Source organism: Scylla paramamosain, chromosome 9 (assembly GCF_035594125.1).
Source record: "Scylla paramamosain isolate STU-SP2022 chromosome 9, ASM3559412v1, whole genome shotgun sequence".
NCBI classification, from domain to species: domain Eukaryota; kingdom Metazoa; phylum Arthropoda; class Malacostraca; order Decapoda; family Portunidae; genus Scylla; species Scylla paramamosain.
The window spans coordinates 77,257-100,000 of record NC_087159.1 but is presented as its reverse complement, the minus strand read 5'-3'; the positions used below and the strand labels follow the sequence as shown (position 1 = coordinate 100,000).

The window sequence follows — 22,744 nt, the reverse complement described above, 5'->3', positions numbered from 1 at the left end:
TCTTCTGTTTTTTTTTTTTTTTCAGTGCTGTATGACCCTTTGTTGCGGCATCTTAACCCTTTCATTGTTGGTCAGTCTTTTCCATAATCATCTACGACTTATTTGTTGTACTACAGTCTTTTAAAAACGTATTTTTGTAGATTAGATAAGACTAGATTACTCTCATATAATTTTTTTTTCTTTGTATTCATCCAAGCAATTTATTACAGTGATTTGAAAAGACGGTCACAGCCAGTCACGTGTTCCCCCACTAGGAAAGACACTCACCCGACCAAAGTATCTGGTGTTTTATGAGTCATTGGTGAACAATGCATCTCATTCCTTTTTTTTTTTTTTTTTTTGTTAGGTTTGCTAAGTGGGGAAGCCCTCATCACTAGTGCCTGACTCCCTCGTGAGACTCACATACATACATAGCAATCAAAGTATCAGGTACAGGTACGTTCATCTATTTTTGCCTGATTCTTGGATGCTCCGTTACTTCTAAGACTTAAACCTTAAAGATAAAATAAAAATTTAATTAAAAAAGAGTAAAAAAAAAATAATAATATAAAAAGGAAGAAAAAATATCAGAAATATTCTTCAAGCATGTGAGGCAAATCGACATAGTTGTTTTAGATCCGTGGTCATCACCCTCCTGTATCTACAACGCGACGTTTGCCTTCACATGTACAAACAAAAGCGTCAAGAAAAACCATGAAAGGTTCACGATGCCATCCATCACAACACAGCCGCGGGCGTCTTTTCTCTTGTGTGTGCAGGAGCGAGCGGACCCTCAGTGCCTCTCAGGAACACTTAAGTGCCTTTTTAGTGTCGGTAAAGAGTGATTAGAGGGAGTAACAAAACCATTATAACTCGCACTTCACAGATTACCCAAGGTACTGGTATTGTTGTCGTTCTTCATTCACCAAGCTCTGTGCATGTTCAATCTCTCCATTCGCTTATAACTGACATTCTTATCATCCCCTCCAGATCCCTCCTAAACTGCCATTCCTCATTTCCCAAACTCTGTACGTATGTGTAATCCCTTCATTGCCTTACAGCTGACACCATTATCACTTTTATCGCCCCCTCCAGGTCACCCTTAGGTGCTGGTGTCCTTGTCATTCTTCATCTGCCAAGTTGAATGCAATGTAATCACTTCATTCCCTCACATTTGACACTCTTATCACTCTTATCATCCCCTGCAGATCCCGCCTAATTACACCTATGACTACGGCGTGACTGACCACTACTCCGGCGCCAACTTCGGCCACACGGAGAGCCGCGAGGGGTACAAGACCGAGGGCAGGTACACTGTGGACCTCCCCGATGGCCGCAAACAGATCGTCACCTACGTGGACAAGGGCGACGGCCTGGAGGCTGAGGTGATCTACGAGGGTGAGGCCAAGTACCCTGTGTACAAGCCTGAGCTCAGTTACAAGCCTGCTCCTGTATACAAGCCTGTCCCTGTGTACAAGTCACCTCCCGTCTACAAGCCTCTCTATTCAAAGCCATCTGTGTATTATACTTAGAGTCCTATTTCCTTCCTTCTGCCAGCCACATACTACTGGGAAAACTCTAACTTGGTATAAGCCTGAGTGATGAAAACGCAAAACTGTGTGTGTGTGTGTGTGTGTGTGTGTGTGTGTGTGTGTGTGTGTGTGTGTGTGTGTGTGTGTGTGTGTGTGTGTGTGTGTCAGACTTCCTTTTACCTAAGAATCAACACTTTTCCATGCTATCAAAATACTTCATCAGTTTTCCGTTTTTTTTTTTTTTTCATGGATTTCTTATATGAGTTTAGAGTTTTCCCAATAGTACTTTCGCCCCGCTGTGCCCTGTTGTGTCCCGCTCATGCCACGCCTCAGCACTGCCTCCCGCCGCCCTGCTTCATCCCCTCCATGCTGGTGGTTCCCTTAGAACCGTTCATTAGGTCGTAGTGATGTCATACCTCTCAGGAAGCTTTGAAATTCACATGAGCCGTTCTAGATTTAGTAAAGATGTTTATGTTTTCTCTTGTTCTCATTGCTCATCCACCAACTCAAGCTATGGTATCCGTCTGTCAGATTACGTAATAAATTTTACTAAGTAGTCCATGTTCATTTATCATTTTCCTGGTATGGTATTTGTGTTTGTATAGCAACACACACACACACACACACACACACACACACACACACACACACACACACACACACACACACACACACACACACACACACGCACACACACACACACACGCACACACACACACACACACACACAGGCACGCAAGCAAACAAGTCTTGGTCACTCAGAAATAAGTGTTCCCACAACCACTGCCTGCACTCCACGCCCAGCACAGCACGAGGTAGCCGTGACCACTTAGGAGGCCGCTGATGTGTGTTAACCGGACGGCGAATGAAAGGAAAAGGAGAGGGAAGGGATTTGTGAGGGTAAGAGAGGGTTTGTGGGTTTTTGCAAGGCCCCTCGCCGCTCCTGGAGGGGAAAGTATGGGTTGGTCCGTATATAAGATGGTCGAGAGGAGTGAGCTGCCATCAGTCTCTCAATATGTCTCTCAGGGTAAGACGACAATGGCTAGTGAGGACAGCAACAGTTACTAACTGGAGTCTTGTCTTGTGTCTGCCTCAACCAGCACCTCCTCTCGGCCTGATACATTAAGCTGCTCATGGATTTACTGAAATGAACTTGTGTTATTACAGCTCCGTAACATGTTGTTCTTACATGACTATTTACAACTGCTCATTACTCATCTCTTCTCGCAGGTTATGCTCGCAGCCTGCCTGGTGGTGGTGGCCCTCGCTGAACACCCCTCCCAGTACCCGCCTCCTCCCCCTGCCTACGGCCACCCCGCCCCGCCCAAGCATCCTGAAGTAAGTTTTCGCCAGTGTTGACATATTTAACATGATTTCCTTGGCAGTTAATGCACATAAAATTACATACTAGAGTGGTAGGTGAGTTAAATGGAGTGGTGGATGCATGGATCAAACTCAGTAATCAAGTTGTTAGTGCTGAATCATTAGGGAGCTTTGGATGAGGATGATAGGAGGGAGTAGATAGACATATTTCATACAGGGACCGCCACGTGTAGGCTTAAAGGCTTCTTGCAGCCTCCCCTTATTTTTCCTTCTTATGTGCTTCAAAACGTTTCGACTATAACGTGTCCTCATCACCTCCAAACAGTCTCCTCCCAAGTACACGTACAACTATGGAGTGGCCGACGACTACTCCGGCACTAACTTCGGCCACTCCGAGAGCCGCGATGGCTACAAGACCGAGGGCAGCTACACCGTGAACCTCCCCGACGGCCGCAAGCAGATCGTCACCTACGTGGACAACGGCGACGGTCTGGAGGCACAAGTGACATACGAGGGTGAGGCACAGTACCCTGATCACCCCCAGCCAGCCTACCCCGCCCCACACCCAGCTGAGCCCACGCACCCTGAAGCATAAACACGCTCGACGTTGCTCCGCCCCTCCCTGCTCTACGTAGGAAGGCCAGACAGAAGCACCGACTGTCCTCGCAGATCCTTCCCTCTCAGCACCAGATTCCCGTCAGCTCACGTAACGCATCTTGTTCCCTCTAGCAATGTTTAACAGTGCACTTGTAACCCATTTATTTATTGTCCATGGAAAGCAATAAACAAAGTCTTTTATTTGCATTTTTTCTTATTTTTTCTCCCTGCGTATCGTAAAAGGCGACTGAAGGGGATGAAGAGAGAGGGGGGAGGGCTAGAGATCCTATCCTTTTTTATTAGTATTCCTCCAATGCATGACGTCTTATCTCACCTGTCCCAGTTTCTGTATATCGTCTTGATGTGATGGTGGTGGTGGTGGTGGTAGTAGTAGTAGTAGTAGTAGTAGTAGTAGTAGTAGTAGTAGTAGTATCAACATCACCACCACCACCACTATCACCACCATCATCATCATTACCATCATCACCACAACCATTACTAAGCAATACAGACAGTCGATCTACGTTGGGGTGTGTAGGGTTTGGGTTTCCGTGTACAGAAGGCGAGCGCGCTGTCTTAGTCCTTTGTTGTCTGTCACGTTTCTCTCGGCGCCGCACAGTGAAAGCCATGCATAAAGGAAATGATAAAAAGATAAAGAAAAATTAGATGGTTTGGTCACGTAGTAAGAAGAGAAGACCTGGAACCGATTAAAGAATTCTGAAGTTTTGTGGAGCAGAGTTGTGAAATATTGTCTGCTGCTGAATTACTGACGTGTCCTTAAGCTTCACTTATATTGTAATAGCACGTTTTTCTTGATTTCTATCCTGGTGTTCTAGAGTGTATGGTGTCTTATATAGGGAACAGTGAGAAAGGACCTTCACTCCTCTCCCTGAGGTTCAGTGGCTGATGTCTCTTCTTATTTTTTTTCTTCTCCCTCGTCACTCGGTCAAGGAAACAGAGTCGCCCCCTTTAAAAGATAAAACCCCTCTGTAACCTGGCTTTGGTCTGTATGACATCAAATCGCTCCACTCCCTCCTTTATCCACTCTTTAAATTCCCTTATACTCTTTACCCAATCTTAATAACCCTAGGAACACTTCAGCAATATAATATCTGAAGAGTCTTCTCTGGAATCAACTCAGACAGGTTGGAATTACTTGAATCGCGCTGACACACCTTCTCCTCACACTCCGTCTCTTAAACGTCCCTTAAATTCCCCTATACTCTTTACCCAAGCTTATTAACCCCACAGATACTTTCTTACTACAATATCTTAAGTCTAATACGTAATCATATCAGAGGCTGGAATTGTTTGAATTTCGCGCGAAAACATCCGCTCTTCAAACCATCTAAATTGTGTTATACTCCTTATCCAAGCCTACTAACCCTAGGAACACTTCAGAACTACAATATCTTAATAGTATAGTGCGGAATCATGCCTTTACACGCTTCAGTTACGCTCTAATAAACTCCTTTCAATAGCGAGAAAATATGAGCTGTCAAGTGAATGGCATCTACCATCACCATGACAACGGGTCGTGAATAGCCAATCCCAGCCCGCCATTTCATCCGGGACCTCAAGATGACCACACTGATACAATATAGTTTAATTTCCAGCCAAGATCAGAGTTAACCGAGACATATATGATGGATAAAAAGCTCTTAAAAATATGGGTGTTCCGAGGAAAGTATACCACTAGGGAATGTGGGTTACATTAGTAATGGAGGAATATTTTGACAGCAGACGAAACTAAAGGTACAGTTACTAGTTAGTGTTTTTGTGTGTATGTATGTGTGTGTGTGTGTCGTGGAGGAGTGTTCTGTGCCTGTCCATGTGGCTGTATGATGAACCAAGCGTGAGTATTCAGCATTTGACTAAACACACTCACGCAGAGACTGTCCCTTTAAACCTTCGTCCCTTTAAACCGTACCCAAATAAACGCTTTCGATTCGCGTAGGCAGACCAGGCTAGCTCTCTCTGACCGGGCCATGTTACGTATTTTTAGTCATATGCTCCTATTGAGAGTAACCCGCCGGCTAGGGAGTCTGGGAGTAGGCTTGGAGTGTTAACTGGTTATTTAACAGAGTAGAAGATGAGAGAGAGACTGGGATGTGTGATGGATGAGTGACAGGGAGAAGAAGGGTGTAATCTGTTTGACGTAAGGGTGACAGGCTGTGTGCGTCCGTGTGTACATGTATGTGGGTGGGTGTGGGTGACTGGGTGTGTGTGGTGGGTCAGTGTCCGTATGTATGTGTGTATTACCCTTGTGAGACCCGTTCTGTGTGTGTGTGTGTGTGTGTGTGTGTAGGGAGGGAGAGACACGTGAGTAAAGAAGGGAGGATGGGGGTCAGGAAAGAGGAGGAGGAGGAAGAGGGCTGACTGGGTAGAGCTCTTAAAGATAGTATTCAGAAATTACGTGTTTTCTTGACGGCTTCGCTGAGTCACTGTGTTAGGGAAGAGGAAGAGGAGGAGGATGAGGATATAAAAGTGATGTAAGCATAGGTAGGTTTTAAGTTAGTGTCGGTAAGGTTTAGGTGAGGTTAGTTAAGAATAGGTGATGTTAGGTTAGGCCACGTAAGTTGAAGTGTGTTAGATTGTAAGGTTAAGTAAGGTTTGGCTGTGTAAAAGATGAGGTGAGGTTAGGTTAAGATAGTGTGTTAGGTTAGGTAAGTTAAGGATAGGTTAGACTAGCATAGTTTAGGTTATATTAGATGAATTTACATTAACTTGCATAGGTTAGATTAGATTAGATTAAAGTAAGATTTGGATGACATAGGTTACGTTAGATCATGTTAAGTTATAGCAGATTAATTAGGTTAGTTAAGGTAATTGAGTTAGCAAAGGTTGCATTAGGTTAAACTAGCATAAGTGAAGAAGTTAAGTTAGATTAGGTGAGGAATGAGTAGGTTAGATGAGAGGAGGTGAGGTTAGGTTAGATTAGGTGAGGTGAGGTGAGGTTTGGTTAGATTATGTTAGGTGAGGTTAGGTTAGATTATTTTAGGTGAGGTTAAGTTAGATTAGGTGAGATAAGTTTTGGTTAGATTAGGTTAGGTGAGGTGAGGTTTGGTTAGATTAGGTTAGGTGAGATGAGGTAAGGTTAGGTTAGGTTAGGTGAGATGAGGTTTGGTTAGATTATGTTAGGTGAGGTGAGGTTTGGTTAGGTTAGGTGAGATGAGGTTTGGTTAGATTAGGTTAGGTGAGATGAGGTTTGGTTAGATTAGGTTAGGTGAGGTGAGGTTTGGTTAGATTAGGTTAGGTGAGGTGAGGTTTGGTTAGATTAGGTTAGGTGAGATGAGGTTTGGTTAGATTAGGTTAGGTGAGATGAGGTTTGGTTAGATTAGGTGAGGTGAGGTTTGGTTAGATTACATTAGGTGAGGTTAGGTTAGTTTAGGTGAGGTGAGGTTTGGTTAGATTATGTTAGGTGAGGTTAGATTAGATTATTTTAGGTGAGGTTAGGTTAGATTAGGTGAGATAAGGTTTGGTTAGATTAGGTTAGGTGAGGTGAGGTTTGGTTAGATTAGGTTAGGTGAGGTGAGGTTTGGTTAGATTAGGTTAGGTGAGGTGAGGTTTGGTTAGATTACATTAGTTTAGGTTAGGTTAGGTTAGGTGAGGTGAGGTTTGGTTAGATTAGGTTAGGTGAGGTTTGGTTAGATTAGGTTAGGTGAGATGAGGTTTGGTTAGATTACATTAGGTTAGGTTAGGTTAGGTGAGGTGAGATTAAGTTAGGTTACAGTGAGGCATCTTGAAGTCATGAGAGACATTGGCAGGGGCGGAGGTGGTACCTTGCCAACTCCACCTGAGAGAGAGAGAGAGAGAGAGAGAGAGAGAGAGAGAGAGAGAGAGAGAGAGAGAGAGAGAGAGAGAGAGAGAGATAGCAGAGGGGGGTCAGACTACTGTTTCATTTAAGGAGTCTTTAAAATTAGCTTCCCTATGTTAATGTGTTAGTTTTCATATTTATTGAGAGAGAGAGAGAGAGAGAGAGAGAGAGAGAGAGAGAGAGAGAGAGAGAGAGAGAGAGAGAGAGAGAGTCAATATGGTGTAAATAAAGGGACTAAAAATGTACTTCAAATGGCTTGATTCTCTCTCTCTCTCTCTCTCTCTCTCTCTCTCTCTCTCTCAATAAATATGAAAACTAACACCTTAACATAGGGAAGCCAATCTTCATCCTCATTTACTCCCGACCCCAACCATTGCTAATATAGACGTCACTTTCATCCAGTTAGAAAATAAATCTTGTAAAATAACATTAGGTCTCATCTATCATCCTCTAGTCCAGTCACCTGCTACGGACAAAAAAACTTTATGACCTTATTGCGGACATTTGTTGCGTTAATAATTGCATAATTATGGGGGATTTTAATTATCCAGTCACTCTCAAGACATCTTTATTCGTTCTACAGCCACATCCAGTCTTAGAACTGGGAAGAAATTGCAAAATGTATTCTTTTTCAATGCCAACTCTACGTCTTGTAAATGGTTATAAAGGAGACTGCATGCATTGCTTCTGATGCTGCTAATTGTTTTGTTTCACAGTGAAAGGCTTTAAGTGTAGTTGGAAAATGTCATAGGAAAAAATTGTAGTTAATATTGGATGCAAAATATCAAAGAAAGATTAGCTAAAGAATTTTTAATGTTGGGAATAGTAATCCATATATATATATATATATATATATATATATATATATATATATATATATATATATATATATATATATATATATATATATATATATATATGGGAGTATATTTTTTGTAACAGTGTGAATGATAAGATTCCATTTTTCAGTGTTGCCATGGTGACGGTGGTGGTGGGCATGATACAGATGCGGGAGCTGGAGTTTGTGCCCGATGGAGATATGCAGCTGGACAAATTCTGTTGCTCATTGGTCAGACTGGAGTTTACATGTGTACCTCCTTCACCATCATTGGTGGACACTTCACCATGAGTGTTAGTGAAATGTGCTCTCTTTGTTAGTTTATTTGTATATCAGAAAAATTTAAGGCCAGTTAGTTGTCTAGACTATAAGTTTTAAAATGAGAAAATAAATCTACATATTTTTTTAAAAGCAAACAGTTAAGGCATTGTAAAGTAAAAGTCAAAATATATTTTGGTTATTATTTTTTTTTGCAATCAACAACTTTCATGTATAATGAAATAAATACATTCATCAAACTTAATATCATATTTAATAACAGCTAGAGGTACCAATTTGCAGATGTCTATGGAAAATTTGTATGATAATCTTGTGGCCAACAAAAAAGGATACAATGAATGATGACTTATTATTGTAAGAAATCTTTCAGAGTTGTTGTTGTGTACTTCCACATTCCATGGAGACAGGTTTTTCCTTCACTTTTCAGCATTTAAAAAGTGATAATTTCAACAGGATGCTTGAGCTGTCACGGTGCTGCTGCTGTTGTCTGCCATCATCCCCCTGACACAGACCACCCTGCAGACCACCTTCATCCTGGGTGCCACACGTCACTGCTGCTACAACTCAGAGCAACTGGAGCGCAAGCCAGGAAGGGAGATAGTAACTTTTCACTTAATTTGTTGTTTATTTGAGGGCCTAATGACAGACACATAATGGAATGAGTATTTGTGAATGTTTGTTTATATCTAGATACAGCATTCACATATCTTTTAAGTGCCACCTTCCAAAAACAATGTCAGCCAGAAAAATAACTGATGAATCTAATTACATTTCAAGTCAAAAAGTTTTCCTTTAACCACTTTGCTCCAGATGCTTAAAAACATGCGTTGCTCACGTACATGGCGTCGCGTAGGCTCGTGAGTGGTAACTTATCTAATTTCTAATAATTTCTAATATAATTTCTGTGTGTGTGTGTGTGTGTGTGTGTGTGTGTGTGTGTGTGTGTGTTTTATGTATGAGTGACACTGGCCAAGGGCAACAAAAATCCAATAAAAAAAATATGCCCACTGAAATGGCAGTCCCATAAAAGGGTCAAAGCAGTGGTCAAAAGTTGATGAATAAGTGTCTTGAAACCTCCCTCTTGAAGGAATTCAAGTCATAGGAAGGTGGAAATACAGAAGCAGGCAGGGAGTTCCAGAGTTTACCAGAGAAAGGGATGAATGATTGAGAATACTTGTTAACTCTTGCATTAGAGAAGTGGACAGAATAGGGGTGAGAGAAAGAAGAAAATCTTGTGCAGCAAGGCTATGGAAGGAGGGGAGGCATGCAGTTAGCAAGATCAGAAGAGCAGTTAGCATGAAAATAGCGGTAGAAGACAGCTAGAGATGCAACATTGCGGCGGTGAGAGAGAGGCTGAAGACAGTCAGTTATGTTTGTGTGTGTGTGTGTGTGTGTGTGTGTGTGTGTGTGTGTGTGTGTGTGTGTGTGTGTGCGCTGATGCAGCTGAGAAGGTTGCCTTATGATAATTATTGACAAATGAAGGTAATGGATGCGCATGTCATTACTACTTTTTTAAGTGTGTGTGTATGTGTGTGTGTTATGTACACACACACACACACACACACACACACACACACACACACACACACACACACACACACAAAGAGAAGTAATAGACACGCATCCTTTACCTTCATTCATCAATAATTGTCATAAGACGACCTTCCCAGCTGCATCATTACACACACACACACACACACACACACACACTTACACACCACGTAGTGTAGTGGTTAGCACGCTCGGCTCACAACCAAGAAGGCCCAGGTTCGAATCTCGGGCACGGTGAGGCAGATGGACAAGCCTCTTAATGTGTAGCCTCTTAATGTGTAGGTACAGGATGTAACCCGAGGTGATGTGACTTCGCTGCCCCGGTGTGTGGTGTGTCATTGGCCTCAGTCCTACCCAAAGATCAGTCACCATGAGCTCTGAGCTCTTACACACACACACACACACACACACACACACACACACACACACACACACACACACACACACACACACACACACACACAGAGAGAGAGAGAGAGAGAGAGAGAGAGAGAGAGAGAGAGAGAGAGAGAGAGAGAGAGAGAGAGAGAGCAAAATGGCAATGAATGAAACAGGGAGGAGGGGGAACTGTGTGTGAATGAAAACATCATCTACATGAAACATTTGATTGATTATAAAGCACATGTGCATCATATATAGTCATGAATGTGGAGGAACAGCAGAGTGAGTGATCAACCACAGAAAGGAGAGAGTCAGACATGCGGAGAGAATGGAAGGGGAACAATTTGAGAAGATAAGCATGCAAATACATAAATATAAGGTGGAATAACAGTGTTTGGTGGGAAGATGAAAGAGAGATGCCTGTTTATGAAGCAAAATGGTTGTGCAAGAGAGGAATGATTGGAAAACCATTCCCACCAAAGCCAACAGACCTTACACCATATTTTTACAAACCACATCATCTCTATTCATCCATTCTGTGTGTCTTCTCTTCTCTCTCTCTCTCCACTCTTAATGCTGCTGTGGGTTTCTGGGCTGGAGTACATCAGAGAAAGATTGACACCGACTTATATATGATATGAAGGCTTAGTACTTTGGTCAACACCTGAATAAGAACCGTTTGAGATGCAGCAGAGATCACTAACCTGCCAGCAATTGAATAAGAAGTGTGTGAGATGCAGCAGAGATCACTAACCTGCCAGCAATTGAATAAGAAGTGTGTGAGATGCAGCAGAAATCACTAATCTGCCATGACATGAATAAGAAGTGTGTGAGATGCAAAAGAGAGCACTAACCTGCAGAGTGGTTTTGCTTCATTTCCTCTCATTCATGATGGAGGCTGGCAAGGTCTAACTCGCGTTCTCGAGCTTGTTGCTTCATCACTCCTCGCTGCAACTGGTAGATGGTGATGTAGTCACCTGAAGAAGGATAAAATTCTTCATTAAAAGACCAAGGAAATGGCATACAGTAAACAGTAAACACTTCCTCCACTTCACTTTTACAGATGATTCAAATGAGCAAAAAACATGCACACACCGATGGACTCTGTCTCCTCATGCACTACAGCATGCTCAAGCTGCTACTTCCTGTCACTCAGCTCAGCCACCTCCTTCATGCTGCAAGTTAACCTGCTCTCCAGGACCCTGTGAGCCTCCTGCAGTTGTTGCAGCTTCTGTTAAAGCTCAGTTCCTCCCAATCCTGTTGTTTCTCCTGATAAAACAATAAGTTTGTTTCTCTCAACTTTTCTTAATACAGCCTCAATAAACAAATCCAATAACAATGCTTTTATTTTGTTATTAATTCAAAAAATTGAGCAACAGTGAGGAAAAATTATTTGCTTTATTATTAGAGAATATAAACTTTCTTACCTTTTGGTTCAGTTATGACATCTTCAGACAACTTTTCATGAGCAAGAGATTCTCCCAGCAGTTTGTTATACTTATCCCTCTCACAGTCTAGCTGAACCTGAAGACTGCTGCACTCACTCTCCAACCTGCTAACCTCAGATGTCAGTATAGCCACTTGACCCAGCAATTTCCCCTTGGTATCTGTACCTGGAGGTGAAAAATTGATGCAACAGAGGGCCAGCCAAGAATGACCACTGGAAGTAATTAGACGTAATGTAAGAAGTGGGTATAAGACTAAGGGAAATAGAAGGGCAATGGAGAGAGGGTTAGATGCACCAGAAATGTCTGTGGAGCCAGGAAAAATTTTAACTTGTAACAGAGATAACTAAGAGCAACTGTGAATGAATAAATGTGATGTGGCCTCCACCCATGACTGGGAAAATGCAAAAGCAGCACCTCAGACACCAGGACCATGATGACTGGCAGCTCCCAAAATTAGCTGCTGGCTTTTGTACTCCTAGTCACCACAGGAGGCTCATCCACAGCTAATCCTATCAGCTGATCATCTTGGGTGAAGTAATTGTTTATCAGTCTGGCTGTTGAGTCCTGATACAGAGATGTGTGTGTGTGTGTGTGTGTGTGTGTGTGTGTGTGTGTGTGTGTGTGTGTGTGTGTGTGTGTGTGTGTGTGTGTGTGTGTGTGTGTGTGTGTGTGTGTGCACTTTGGAAAGCCTCCCTCCAAGGAGAATGTCAGTTTGATATACAAATATATATTCATGTGGATGGTAGCTCACATTTAGCTTCTGAGTTCTCACATGAAGACATGCCATCCTTGTCTTTTTCCTCTGAGGGAGTGACTTTATACTCTGTGATAAGTGCGTGCAGCTCACTATTCTGTCTTGTGACGTTTTTGATTTCTATCTGTGAAAGACACAAGAAGGCAGTAAGTTAACTTGTTTAACATGCCACATCATTTTATATATATTATGCCAAGTTTAAACAGGAAAGCCTCACCAGAAGCATCAACTAAAGACCAAAGTGATTAACAAATCTTTCACTTTACCACCCTTAATGACAAAAGCTGATGATGTCCATATCCTGCATTTTTACACCTTCATGATTCCATTAGATTACATTAGATTACATTAGAACAGTATGTCACCAATGACGTCTCCATTCTACATTGCCATGACAAGAATACAGGGCTTTACTGAACATAAACCAAGGACGCCTCCATTCTACATTGCCATGACAAGAATACGGGGCTTTACTGAACATAAACCAAGGACGCTTCCATTCTACATTGCCATGACAAGAATACAGGGCTTTACTGAACATAAACCAATGACGCCTCCATTCTACATTGCCATGACAAGAATACAGGGCTTTACTGAACATAAACCAAGGATTCCCTCCTCCTCTCTCTAAGGGTTAGGGTTCTCTCAACAGTTACAGCGTGGTGTGAGAGATGCAGTGCTGTCAAGGCTTTACTATTTACAGGAAGCAACACACCAATAAATAAATGTTACTTTGGAAATGAAACTGAATAATCAAAGGCTTTATATCTCATGAACTTCCCTTCTTTAATAAACTGTCTTCAAGCTGACAGACTCCAGTAGTATTGCATCTTAGGAATATTCTACAGCTGATTTCATAATAACTGCTCTCTAAAACTGACTACATGCCTCCTTCCCTGCCTCCTACAGACTCTACTCAACAATTGTTGTTATTCTGTTCATGCTGGTGTGACAGTTAACCAGTATATTAATTCCTTAGTTATGTACACTCTAGAATGGTGGTTCATTTTATCTACCAGTGATTTGAATTCCCAGCTTCTAAGTATTACATTATTATTTGTTGATTGGTAAGATTTGATTTGTAAGAGGAGCACTGCCTTAGGGAGGGAGAGAGAGAAAGAGAATAATAAAAAAAAAAAAAAAAAAACAGATGCCATTTCTTTAAGAAATGGCATCTGTAATAATAATCTGTTATATGCCATAATAAATTATGGCATATAACATAAAATGTTATATGCCATTTGATAACAGTTTTCTATAGATCTAAGTGTAACTCAGTAAGTTTGTAACACACAATCTCCCTCTCCTAAATCCAAATTGCTTTATTATCACTGGGAGAGGCTGGGATGGACTGGGAGAGGCTGGAATGCACTGAGAGAGGCTGGGATGGACTGGGAGAGGCTGGGATGGACTGGGAGAGGCTGGAATGCACTGAGAGAGGCTGGGATGGACTGGGAGAGGCTAGGATGCACTGGGAGAGGCTGGGATGAAAAGGCTGGGGCTGGGGCTGAGGCTGGGGGAAAAGGTCAAGAATGTTGGGTGTATCTCCAAGACAGTCAGGAATACGAGTAGGGTGTTGCACCAATTGCTCTAGGTCATGGAGGATAGCAAAGTTGTAGGCTAGTTCACCAGGATGGTCAGTGAAGGGAGAGGAAAGCCAAAGCTGGTGGTGAACATTGAAGTCTCCAAGAATGGAGATCTCTGCAAAAGGGAAGAGGGTCAGAATGTGCTCCACTTTGGAAGTTAAGTAGTTAAAGAATTTCTTATAATCAGAGGAGTTAGGTGAGAGGTATACAGCACAGATAAATTTAGTATGAGAGTGACTCTGTAGTCATAGCCAGATGGTGGAAAACTCAGAAGATTCAAGAGCGTGGGCACGAGAGCAGGTTAAATCATTGCGCACATAAACGCAGCATCCAGCTTTGGACTGAAAATGAGGATAGAGAAAGTAAGAGGGAACAGAAAAGGAGCTACTGTCAGTTGCCTCAGACACCTGAGTTTCAGTGAGGAAAAGAAGATGAGGTTTAGAAGAGGAGAGGTGGTGTTCTACAGATTGAAAATTAGATCTTTGACTGCGAATGTTGCAGAAGTTAATGAAGAAAAAGTTGAGGGGGGTGTCAAGACACTTAGGGTCTTTGACAGAAAGGCAGTCTGACCTGGGGACATTTATGGTCCCCTCCCCAGATGGGGACTCCGAGGCTGGTGTAGGAGTCGCCACGATGATTTTAAAATTTTTGAGTGAAGGGTGTGTGTGTTATTAGGTGCTTGTAGTTTTGTGTGGAGGAAGAGAGTTGTCTTTAGAGGGCAGGCTATGACTGCCCCCTTGTGTTGTGAGACACAAAGGGAAACGTTCAGCGAGGTCACAGCTGGGTTTAATGATAAGTTCACAGCACCCCCTGAACAGTGCTTTAGACCTCACTGGTAGTAATTATCATTTAGGCAGATGTCTACTGCCTCCTCATATATATATATATATATATATATATATATATATATATATATATATATATATATATATATATATATATACCCAGCCAACATTGGATAATGGGTGGCATGTGGGTGTTTTGTGGGCTACTTTATGGGTCCCATGTGGGCTACCCACATTACTGTAAAACACAGGTTGTTCTTGGAGATTTAAACTTTTTGTATTTATAAATATTCATTCACATGACAGTAAAGATTCATTTTACTAACATGCCAGTTTCTCTTAAACCAAGCAATTTACGTGTAATCTTATCTTACAAATGGCTTGAGGCATTCTCTAACCCTCTTGGAAAGTCGACAGATATAAGTAATACTGCTAATTTTCATTGAAATATTAAAAGAAAATTAAATAAATAAATAAATAAATAAATAAAATAAATAAATAAATAAATAAATAAAAATCTTTTGGTTCAGTGATGTTCCTCATTTTTTGTCCAAGGTTCTAACCATACCTAAACTAACTTAACCACACCAAAACTAACCTAACCATACCTGCTGTAACCTAACCATACCTAAACTAACTTGACCACACCAAAACTAACCTAACCATACCTGCTGTAATCTAACCATACCTAAACTAACTTAACCACATCCAAACCTAACCACACCCAAACTAACCTAACTGTACTTGGTGTAATCTAACCATACCCAAAACTAACCTAACTACACCCAACCATATCAAACCTAACCTAACCATACCTAAACTCAAGGCAAGGTATGGCGTGTCTAGCCAGTGGTAGCCATAATTATTTCCTATTTTCATCAATAAGAAAAGGCATTGAATTCAATTTAAAAAAAACGTTTCAATTATTGTTAAAGGTTTGTAGAAAAGAATATATCAAGAGCTAGTGTTATTTCATAAGATAGGTAATGAAATACTGGCACATTAATAAAAGTGATATCAAGCCTCAATATACTGACATACGGTAATAACAGTGTAGTACCATCACAATCACCAGCACCACCACCTTACCATTTATATCACTAGACAACCACCTCTACACCGTACGTAATGTACTTTCCACATATAATGCATACCTTTGGGCAAATTGGTGTCAGCGGAGCATTGAATGAATGCCTCTTGGCACTTGCTGGGAGACTGGATGCCTTGGTAATCTGCAGGGATCACCACTTTTTAACACAGGCTAACTTCTTACTTTACACGTTATGGAAGGCATCAAGTATGGCTTCAAGCATTTTAAAGTATTCACAACATTGTCGAGTGCAATTTAAGATACCTTACTTCTGAACTGGTGTGAACCGCCAACGTACTGTTTACAGCACCCGCTGGGTTAAAACGTATGTTCACTTTTTAAATCTCTGAATTAAAGTATATTGCATTTTCAAGTTCAAAAATTAAAAATATTATTGCATAAAAATAATGCACTTTTTTTCTCTTTCCACAAGTTACCTCCAACAGATTATTAAAGGTAGGTGGAAATTTTATTTAGAGCATGATGAACCCAGCCGTTAGCAGGAAGGCGGCACAACAACGTCAGCGGCGCACCTACAGAGTGAGAAGAGATATTTTCGCTGAGTACGACGATGCTGAGTTACTGAAAAGATTCAGATTGGACCGTGCTGGTATTGTTGCAGTGACTGATATAGTGAGAGACAAGCTGCAAAGTAAAACTGAAAGAAATAGAGCCTTGACCCCTGAGATGGTGGCCATCACATTACGATATTTAGCCACAGGAAAAATGCAACAGTGCAGTTGTGATGATTTTGGAACAACGCAGCCCACTATCAGCCGTGCAATATCACAGACAATTGATGCACTGGCTGACCCAGAAGTAATCTGCCAGTTCGTGGCTTTCCCTCACACCCAGCGTGAAGTGCAGCAAAAACAGGCAGAGTTCATGCAAGTAACTCAGTTTCCCGGTGTTGTGGGAGTGATTGATGGCACTCATATAAGAATTGTGTCTCCTCATGTCGATGAACATGTATATGTGAACAGGAAACGCTATCACAGCATAAATGTGCAAGTAGTATTTGATGCTCACTATAAGATTCTTGACATTGTGGCAAGGTGGCCTGGCTCAGTCAACGATGCAAGAATACTAGATAAGTCAGCACTCAAACTGATGTTTGAGGAACAACATGTACCTGCAGGATGCTACCTTCCCGGGGACAGTGGCTATCCCTGTAAGCAGTGGCTCCTCACTCCTTACCTTCGCCCTCAAACTGTTGCACAAGCTAATTATAACAGGTGGGTTTATTTGTAAATAGTGTTCTGTTAGGTTTAGATATGCTTTGAACGAATCTAGTAGCTTTCTCCCCAGGGCCGCCCTCCCGCGTGTGCCCGCAGCCCCTACAAGAACCGGTCCCTGCCCCCCTTTGGGCACGCTCTCCTCCCAAGGCTAAGTCCCCGGGGCGTGGCCGCCCAAACTAACCCCCCTCCTCCCAACAGTTCCAGTACCTTACGATGCAGCCGAGGGGACTGACGCCACCACCACCACTGCCACCACCGCCACAACAAGGGTTATTCGAGTGGGGAACATGCTTCAGGTGTTGCCCCAAGATGCCTCAGCCCCGCAGCCCCACTTCCCCATGATAGTGCAGGCAGGGAATGTCATACAGGTGAGAGAGAGAGAGAGAGAGAGAGAGAGAGAGAGAGAGAGAGAGAGAAAGTTTTTTACATACAGAAAGGAGAGACAGAGATAGAAAATCAATCTTACTACTACTACTACTACTTCTGAGCACCTCCTTCCTCTCAGGTTGTTCCAGCTGACAACACGCAGGTATTAGGGGCAGAAGTCGTTGGAGTTGGTCGGGTCATGCAAGTGGTCGGAGTCCCAGGCTTTCCCCCGACCCCAGCCCCAGACCCCTGCCCCAGCCACCCCTCTCCCTGTGACCCCTGCCCAGTCATCCCTCACCCCCTCCTGCCCCCCTGCGGTGCTGCCAGCGGGGGTGATGGGAGGTGGAGGTGGGCCACACACACCTGGGTTAGCTGTGGCTTGGCTTATCTCCCTCCTCAGCAGGTGAGAGAGAGAGAGAGTGTATATACATCTGTTGTTATTGTATTTATTTGTCTATATTTTCCTTACAGAGTGATTGATTGATTAAATGATATATATTGGTGTTAATATATACAGACAGACTGGTATATAGACATTCTGATATGTGATGGCCAGTCTATGGAGCACAAGGTCTTTGTGGACTAATGAATATTTTACACTAAGGTTTAAGACCAGTGTTTTATTCAGCTATCATGAAAAAAAAAGAAAAAGACAGTACATAATTATTTAGTAAGTAATTCATAACTTTAACCCAATCAAATTATAGATACATGCAAAAAAGAATTATATCAATAACAAAAGTAAATAATAATAATAATAATAATAATAACTATTACAAATTACAAACAATTACATATGTTTATAATAGTAGAGCTGATTACAATTTGAAAACTAATAAATACAATGAATAATTACTTGTTAAGTGTTGTTTTATCAGTAATTTAAAGGAATGTAATGGTTTGTTTTTAACTGTGTCCGAGAGCCGGGTCCAGTGCTTGGTTCCTCGTGAGACGACACTCTGTTGGGCACGGGAGGTTCAGCAGAAGGGTGTCCTCAAGTTACCTGTCTGTCTTAACTGAATATCATGAGCCCGTGTCTCTTGTGTTTGTATTAAGAGCTTTGTATACAAACGCCAAGGTCTGGAATACAGTAATGTCTCCAGTTTCTAGGAGTTTAAGATCCACTGCTATGTTCGGACTTGTTACTGTTTGTCTTATTCCACATTAGCTTTTTTGGGGCAAGAAATAATTTATGAGTGTAGGTTGCACTAGGAGAAAGAGAGAGAGAGAGAGAGAGAGAGAGAGAGAGAGAGAGAGAATGTTTTAGATATTATTATTATTATTATTATTATTATTATTATTATTATTATTATTATTATTATTATTATTATTATTATTATTATTATTACTGCTACATATTTCTCTCTCTCTCTCTCTCTCTCTCTCTCTCTCTCTCTCTCTCTCTCTCTCTCTCTCTCTCTCTCTCTCTCTCTCTCTCTCTCTCTCTCTCTCTCTCTCTCTCTCTCTCTCTCTCTCTCTTACAATAATAGTTTTACCCTTCTCTCTCATCCTCTCTCCCACTTCCACTCACTCACTCTCTCCCTCCTTTTGCAGCAAATCCCGAGGATCAACGAGGACATGGTGGACCCAGAGATTGCAGCAGCAGCGAGAGAGAGAGAGAGAAGCAAGAGAGGAGGGAGAGGAAGGAGAGGAGGAGGAGAGAGAGGGAGGCCAGGAGGGAGGCACGTCAGAGAGAGAGGGAGAGGAAGAGGTTGATTCTGTTACAACAACAACTGCAACAACAACAACAGTTAGTCAGTGAGGAGGGGGAGGGGCCGTCCTCTGATGCTGAGGATGAGGTATTGTTCAGGGTAAGTAGTAGTAGTAGTAGTAGTAATGCATCATTTTTAAACTTTCCGAGATAATCTTATTTCAACAGGTAGAGATGAAAAAGTCTTCTAACTGACAAAAAAAAAACATTATCTATTTATTTTGTTATGTAGGCCAGCCAGCCGTGGGGGGGGACAAAACTTCAATAAAAGAGACTCTCTGAGGTGTGGCTCCCCAAAATAGAATTGCAAATGGTAGCCAGAATTTACATGAATACTGGAGGGTGCTGTCAGGCCAAACCAGCTCCCCATCTGTGCCTATGCAGTGTCTGGCCAGCCACTAGTGTGTTTTGGGGGCTCAGACCAGCAGATTCCCACTGTTTATTCACTGTTTGTGTTGATGCAGTGTCTGGCCAGCCACTTGTGTGTTTTGGGGGCTCAGACCAGCAGATTCCCACTATTTATTCACTGTTTGTGTTGACGCAGTGTCTGGCCAGCCACTTGTGTGTTTTGGGGGCTCAGACCAGCAGATTCCCACTGTTTATTCACTGTTTGTGTTGATTTAGTGTTTGGCCAGCCACTTGTGTGTTTTGGGGGCTCAGACCAGCAGATTCCCACTGTTTATTCACTGTTTGTGTTCATCTAGTGTTTGGCCAGCCACTTGTGTGTATGTAGGGGACTCAGACCAGCAGATTCCCACTGTTTATCCACTGTTTGTGTTGATGCAGTGTTTGGCCAGCCACTTGTGTGTTTTGGGGGCTCAGACCAGCAGATTCCTACTATTTATCCACTGTTTGTGTTGATCTAGTGTTTGGCCAGCCACTTGTGTTTATGTAGGGGATTCAGACCAGCAGATTCCCACTGTTTATCCACTGTTTGTGTTGATCTAGTGTTTGGCCAGCCAGTTGTGTGTTTTGGGGGCTCAGACCAGCAGATTCCCACTGTTTATTCACTGTTTGTGTTGATCTAGTGTTTGGCCAGCCACTTGTGTGTTTTGGGGGCTCAGACCAGCAGATTCTCACTGTTTATTCACTGTTTGTGTTGATCTAGTGTTTGGCCAGCCACTTGTGTGTATGTAGGGGACTCAGACCAGCAGATTCCCACTGTTTATCCATTGTTTGTGTTGATGCAGTGTTTAGCCAGCCACTTGTGTGTATGTAGGGGACTCAGACCAGCAGATTCCCACTGTTTATCCACTGTTTGTGTTGATGCAGTGTTTGGCCAGCCACTTGTGTGTATGTAGGGGACTCAGACCAGCAGATTCCCACTGTTTATTCACTGTTTGTGTTGATGCAGTATTTGGCCAGCCACTTGTGTGTATGTAGTGGACTCAGACCAGCAGATTCCCAATGTTTATCCACTGTTTGTGTTGATGCAGTGTTTGGCCAGCCACTTGTGTGTTTTGGGGGCTCAGACCAGCAGATTCCTACTATTTATCCACTGTTTGTGTTGATCTAGTGTTTGGCCAGCCACTTGTGTTTATGTAGGGGACTCAGACCAGCAGATTCCCACTGTTTATCCACTGTTTGTGTTGATCTAGTGTTTGGCCAGCCATTTGTGTGTTTTGGGGGCTCAGACCAGCAGATTCCCACTGTTTATTCACTGTTTGTGTTGATCTAGTGTTTGGCCAGCCACTAGTGTGTTTTGGGGGCTCAGACCAGCAGATTCTCACTGTTTATTCACTGTTTGTGTTGATCTAGTGTTTGGCCAGCCACTTGTGTGTATGTAGGGGACTCAGACCAGCAGATTCCCACTGTTTATTCACTGTTTGTGTTGATGCAGTATTTGGCCAGCCACTTGTGTGTATGTAGCGGACTCAGACCAGCAGATTCCCACTGTTTATCCACTGTTTGTGTTGATGCAGTGTTTGGTCAGCCACTTGTGTGTTTTGGGGGCTCAGACCAGCAGATTCCTACTATTTATCCACTGTTTGTGTTGATCTAGTGTTTGGCCAGCCACTTGTGTTTATGTAGGGGATTCAGACCAGCAGATTCCCACTGTTTATCCACTGTTTGTGTTGATGCAGTGTTTGGCCAGCCACTTGTGTGTTTTGGGGGCTCAGACCAGCAGATTCCCACTGTTTATTCACTGTTTGTGTTGATGCAGTGTCTGGCCAGCCACTTGTGTGTTTTGGGGGCTCAGACCAGCAGATTCCCACTATTTATTCACTGTTTGTGTTGACGCAGTGTCTGGCCAGCCACTTGTGTGTTTTGGGGGCTCAGACCAGCAGATTCCCACTGTTTATTCACTGTTTGTGTTGATTTAGTGTTTGGCCAGCCACTTGTGTGTTTTGGGGGCTCAGACCAGCAGATTCCCACTGTTTATTCACTGTTTGTGTTCATCTAGTGTTTGGCCAGCCACTTGTGTGTATGTAGGGGACTCAGACCAGCAGATTCCCACTGTTTATCCACTGTTTGTGTTGATGCAGTGTTTGGCCAGCCACTTGTGTATTTTGGGGGCTCAGACCAGCAGATTCCTACTATTTATCCACTGTTTGTGTTGATCTAGTGTTTGGCCAGCCACTTGTGTTTATGTAGGGGATTCAGACCAGCAGATTCCCACTGTTTATCCACTGTTTGTGTTGATCTAGTGTTTGGCCAGCCAGTTGTGTGTTTTGGGGGCTCAGACCAGCAGATTCCCACTGTTTATTCACTGTTTGTGTTGATCTAGTGTTTGGCCAGCCACTTGTGTGTTTTGGGGGCTCAGACCAGCAGATTCTCACTGTTTATTCACTGTTTGTGTTGATCTAGTGTTTGGCCAGCCACTTGTGTGTATGTAGGGGACTCAGACCAGCAGATTCCCACTGTTTATCCATTGTTTGTGTTGATGCAGTGTTTAGCCAGCCACTTGTGTGTATGTAGGGGACTCAGACCAGCAGATTCCCACTGTTTATCCACTGTTTGTGTTGATGCAGTGTTTGGCCAGCCACTTGTGTGTATGTAGGGGACTCAGACCAGCAGATTCCCACTGTTTATTCACTGTTTGTGTTGATGCAGTATTTGGCCAGCCACTTGTGTGTATGTAGCGGACTCAGACCAGCAGATTCCCAATGTTTATCCACTGTTTGTGTTGATGCAGTGTTTGGCCAGCCACTTGTGTGTTTTGGGGGCTCAGACCAGCAGATTCCTACTATTTATCCACTGTTTGTGTTGATCTAGTGTTTGGCCAGCCACTTGTGTTTATGTAGGGGACTCAGACCAGCAGATTCCCACTGTTTATCCACTGTTTGTGTTGATCTAGTGTTTGGCCAGCCATTTGTGTGTTTTGGGGGCTCAGACCAGCAGATTCCCACTGTTTATTCACTGTTTGTGTTGATCTAGTGTTTGGCCAGCCACTAGTGTGTTTTGGGGGCTCAGACCAGCAGATTCTCACTGTTTATTCACTGTTTGTGTTGATCTAGTGTTTGGCCAG

At 42.7% G+C, this 22,744-nt stretch overlaps 4 protein-coding genes across 4 annotated transcripts in view; 2 read left to right on the top strand and 2 right to left on the bottom strand.

Moving 5' to 3' along the window:
- The window catches only part of LOC135103895 (uncharacterized), a 19,168-nt gene extending 17,096 nt beyond the window's left edge, over positions 1 to 2,072 (top strand). The window contains exon 6 of the mRNA XM_064010823.1: positions 1,188 to 2,072. Within this exon, the coding sequence (XP_063866893.1) occupies positions 1,188 to 1,511 (324 nt within the window). The 3' untranslated portion in view covers positions 1,512 to 2,072. The remainder of the gene's footprint in view (positions 1 to 1,187) is intronic.
- A 454-nt stretch (positions 2,073 to 2,526) lies between these two features.
- LOC135103894 (pro-resilin-like) lies at positions 2,527 to 3,632 on the top strand. The gene is made up of 3 exons (XM_064010822.1): positions 2,527 to 2,538; positions 2,742 to 2,849; positions 3,160 to 3,632. Exons 1-3 carry the CDS (start codon positions 2,527 to 2,529, stop codon positions 3,427 to 3,429), a joined length of 390 nt encoding a protein of 129 aa, XP_063866892.1. The 3' UTR covers positions 3,430 to 3,632.
- Positions 3,633 to 8,533: 4,901 nt separating this feature from the next.
- Positions 8,534 to 22,744, bottom strand: part of LOC135103325 (nuclear autoantigenic sperm protein-like) — a 39,754-nt gene continuing 25,543 nt past the window's right edge. Inside the window, exons 6-10 of the mRNA XM_064009350.1 lie at positions 12,497 to 12,623; positions 11,725 to 11,910; positions 11,393 to 11,566; positions 11,152 to 11,274; positions 8,534 to 10,891 (exon numbers count right to left, since the gene is read on the bottom strand). The gene's annotated coding sequence lies outside the window, so the exon portion shown is untranslated. The remainder of the gene's footprint in view (positions 10,892 to 11,151; positions 11,275 to 11,392; positions 11,567 to 11,724; positions 11,911 to 12,496; positions 12,624 to 22,744) is intronic.
- LOC135103323 (uncharacterized) lies at positions 13,740 to 16,917 on the bottom strand. Its single transcript, XM_064009346.1, has 4 exons — positions 16,755 to 16,917; positions 16,230 to 16,294; positions 16,025 to 16,102; positions 13,740 to 14,012 (listed from the first exon to the last, which is right to left on the bottom strand). The coding sequence occupies exons 1-4, from the start codon at positions 16,915 to 16,917 to the stop codon at positions 13,806 to 13,808; spliced, it is 513 nt and encodes a 170-aa protein (XP_063865416.1). The 3' UTR covers positions 13,740 to 13,805.